This window comes from Triticum dicoccoides, chromosome 7A (assembly GCF_002162155.2).
Source record: "Triticum dicoccoides isolate Atlit2015 ecotype Zavitan chromosome 7A, WEW_v2.0, whole genome shotgun sequence".
NCBI lineage: Eukaryota > Viridiplantae > Streptophyta > Magnoliopsida > Poales > Poaceae > Triticum > Triticum dicoccoides.
The window spans coordinates 172,763,590-172,766,972 of NC_041392.1; the positions used below are offsets into that span (position 1 = coordinate 172,763,590).

Genomic DNA, 3,383 nt, shown 5'->3' on the forward strand with positions numbered 1-3,383 from the left:
TTTTAGGTGCTCCCCTGATATGAGCTACCGCGAGCCGTTGGATCAGAGATCCAAGGGTTCACGGCCTAGCTCCTGGACTTGCGCGCATATCGAAGATTCATGGAGGATCATTTTACAAAGTAGCAAGAGCTCTACCTGCAGCCATTGGGGAGCTCGTATCACGGGAGCACCGAAGCTCCTGTATCATCTGACACTCTCACTGGTGCGTGGTGCACGCTGGACCTGATTCGCTTTTGAACGTGGTGCATCACTCGATTGTTTATCACTTTCAAGGATAACGCTAAAAATGTTTTTATCTTGAATTCTTGATTGGTTTCTACTCCAGCTTTTCGAAGAAGAACCTCATTCACACATAACAAGTAATAGAATGTACATATGGTCAAAATAATAGAATGTACATTACAAAGAATATTGCACACACCTGCAAAAAAAATATATATTGCACACATATACTTATAAAATACACATCCTCGTATATACATGATAATAAATAAATATGTACTATCCTAAAAAAATACGTACTACTGAACTCCATGCATAAACAGTACAAACATAGTCACTCCATCAACATACATAAACACACAAATAATTCTAATCTTTCTTGAGGATTTTGACGTCCTTCCAGCGGGATTCCATGCGGCTGGACTCCTGGCGCTGCCCGTACACGCCGAACTTGAAGTAGTGCGAGTGGCCGCCGCGGCCCTGGACGTGCAACTTCTGCTCGCCGTCGATGTACACGGTGAGTGTCGATGCATCGACGTCGTGGACTACGTTCAGCCGGAACCATCTGTCATCGATGGCATCCTCGACAAGCTGCCGGTTGTAGTACCGCAGTGCGCCATCGTAGACGTGCAGCATGAGCGTGCTGGCGGCCTCGCCGGCGCCAAACACCTGCATGATACATACTCCCGTGGTGCCGGAGGGGACGTACCCGTAGGCCTCGAACTGCCACACGCCGGAGCTGTAGTCGTAGCCCTGCAGGTACGAAGAAGAGAGTAGCAAAAGCAATCAGTAAGGACACTAAATCTTGAATACATAGTAAATGAGTAATGACTAATGACATGGTAATTAACTTACTGCCATCCTGATCTCAGTTCTTGGTTTGGTATGACTCTGGCGGGCATGTGGCTTGTCAGAGGAGAGCACCCAGAGCTTCCGCACGGTGCCGTCGAAGCTGTAGCGTGCACCGCTGGACTCGTCGAACGGGCGCTGCAGCGCGAAGTTGCTTTCGCTGAGCCTCACCGCAGTGAACCCATCGGCCGGGTCGCCGGTACTGGGTGCCCGTGCGTCCCTGGCCGCAACGCATGACCAGGAAGCCAAGAAGACAAGCAGGGAAACACTAATCCAAGAGAGAGCGCGAGGAGCCATGTGTACAGTGTCCTCTATAGTACTATGTGTGTAGCTTCTGCTTTGTCTTGAATTGTGCTCTGGATGCAGAGAATTGTGATGATGAGATGGGTGAGACTAATCAAGTTCCCTCTGGTTCATATAGGCCTTGGCGATCTATCAGTCTACTAGGTAGGATAGGAGAATCCACAGCTTAATTAAATAGTAGTAGTGCTCTCGTGAACTTTAATTAGACGCACGCATGCAGCTTGAGTTGTCCAACGTGATACTGACTGACTTCTGAGTAGGTAACGTGAACAGGCGGCAATTAGCATTAGCGGTACCTTGTTATTTTGTTTTACCGACGGGAATTCAACCCTCCTACGTGGTAATAAATCTGCTGTATGTCTAGGTGAACACGGTGGTTCAATTTTGGATGACAGCAAGGAGTCAAACAATGTAAATTATTCTTCAGCTCGACGGAGGATACTTGAGTTTTTACCTGACATTTTTTACTGACATACTTACAGTGCATGCGTAAGGAGTAAATTGCATAAAACCACCGCTTTGAAGGCTAGGTTTGCGAAAAACACTACAATACATTTCTTTTTGCAGAAAACACCATGTCTTCAGTATTCTTTTTGCAAAAACCACTGATCGGCGGATTTGGCTCGGTTAAGCACGCTTATGACAGTTGGGGCCCCTTTTTGCCTATGTGGCGTAACATTTCATGCTAGGTCAATTCTAATCCAATTTCACAAACTAGTACACACATTTTACACAGGCACCCCTAAAGCAAAAAAGAAAAAATGCAATCAGATCCTCGCCACAGGTTGGGGCGGTCAACGCAGCCTGCGCTGGGCACCTCCTCGTGCAGGAGGCCAAATCGGGGCAGCGACGACATCCCTCGCCGGATCCGGCAGCCAGCGCTGGGCGCCTCCTCGTGCTGGAGGCCAATCGGGGCGGCGGCTTGGCATACCTCGCCGGATCCGGCAACCGTCGATGGGCATCTCTTCGCGGAGGCCAAATCGGGGCGGTGGCGCAGCCTCCCTCGCCGGATCTGGATGTGGCGGTGCTGGGGGCAGAACGGGGCGACATAGCAGCGCGGCATCCCTCGCCGAAGGTGCGACGCCTGGAGCGCGTGCGGGAACCGCCGTCTGCAGCTCATCTCGAGGGGCGCAGGGAGCGTTGGGGCCTGCTCGAGGTGGGCCCTTACCCTCCTGGACGGTGCATGGCGGCGGTGGCACGGTTGAGCAGAGGCGGGCGCGGCTGGCAGAGGCTGGAGCACGGTGGGGCAGGGAGGTGAGCACGGCGTGGCTGGCGGATGGTGGTGGCCGGCGCCATCGAGGCGGCTGACTGTGTGGCAGGACATGGGAAGGGCCTGGGCAACACATGGGAGAAAACTTGCGGGTGTTTTAGTTTTTTTACCGTCTAACGTTGTCTTGGGTAAAATGTTATGCCATGTCAGCAAAAAATGGGACCTATCTGTCATAATCTTATTTAACAGCGCAAGATCCGTCGATCAGTGATTTTTGCAAAAAGATTACTGTAGACGTGTTGTTTTCTGCAAAAAAATATATTGTAGTGTTTTTCGTAAACCTAGCTTTCAAAGTGGTGGTTTTGTGCAATTTACTCCATGCGTAAGAGACTACTAGTAGAAATAGCGTGAGGGTAAAATACATCCGTGCCCACCCATGCACACCTACATATAGAAATAGATGTGTGGAAGAAAGTCCCAATCGTAGTTTTACTTTCATCCTCTTCGCGAAAGCGGCTGTTCCTTGCGACCTCAGCTGCCCTTGGGAGAACTTATTGGGAGAGACAGTGTGAGCATCGGATCCTTGAACTCTGAAGAAATGTAAGTTCGTCACTCTCAAAGCACTCTGTTAAAATCACTGAATATCGGTTCGACCTCTCGACAATTGTGGGATGTCGATCTCAGATGCAACAGACATCACGCGGGCCTACGGGCCCTCAAAACGTCCGCAAGCATCTGGACGCTGCAAGCCAATCAATGCGGGGATATATTTGTCTGCAGACGAGTCAATGTGTATGTT

General features: G+C 50.1%; 1 protein-coding gene across 1 annotated transcript; it reads right to left on the reverse strand.

The window, feature by feature from the left end:
• Positions 1 to 524: 524 nt before the first annotated feature.
• Positions 525 to 2,698, reverse strand: LOC119333348 (citrate-binding protein-like). The gene is made up of 3 exons (XM_037606273.1): positions 2,154 to 2,698; positions 1,078 to 1,291; positions 525 to 975 (listed from the first exon to the last, which is right to left on the reverse strand). Exons 1-3 carry the CDS (start codon positions 2,696 to 2,698, stop codon positions 592 to 594), a joined length of 1,143 nt encoding a protein of 380 aa, XP_037462170.1. The 3' UTR covers positions 525 to 591.
• Positions 2,699 to 3,383: the final 685 nt, after the last annotated feature.

Coding starts and splice junctions, on each gene's coding strand:
- LOC119333348 (XM_037606273.1), bottom strand. CDS start 2,698: ATGTCCTGCCACACAGTCAGCCGCCTCGATGGCGCCGGCCACCACCAT. Junction 1,292..2,153: donor GTTGACCGCCCCAACCTGTG/GCGAGGATCTGA, acceptor CGTTGCGGCCAG/GGACGCACGGGCACCCAGTA. Junction 976..1,077: donor GAACTGAGATCAGGATGGCA/GTAAGTTAATTA, acceptor TCGTACCTGCAG/GGCTACGACTACAGCTCCGG.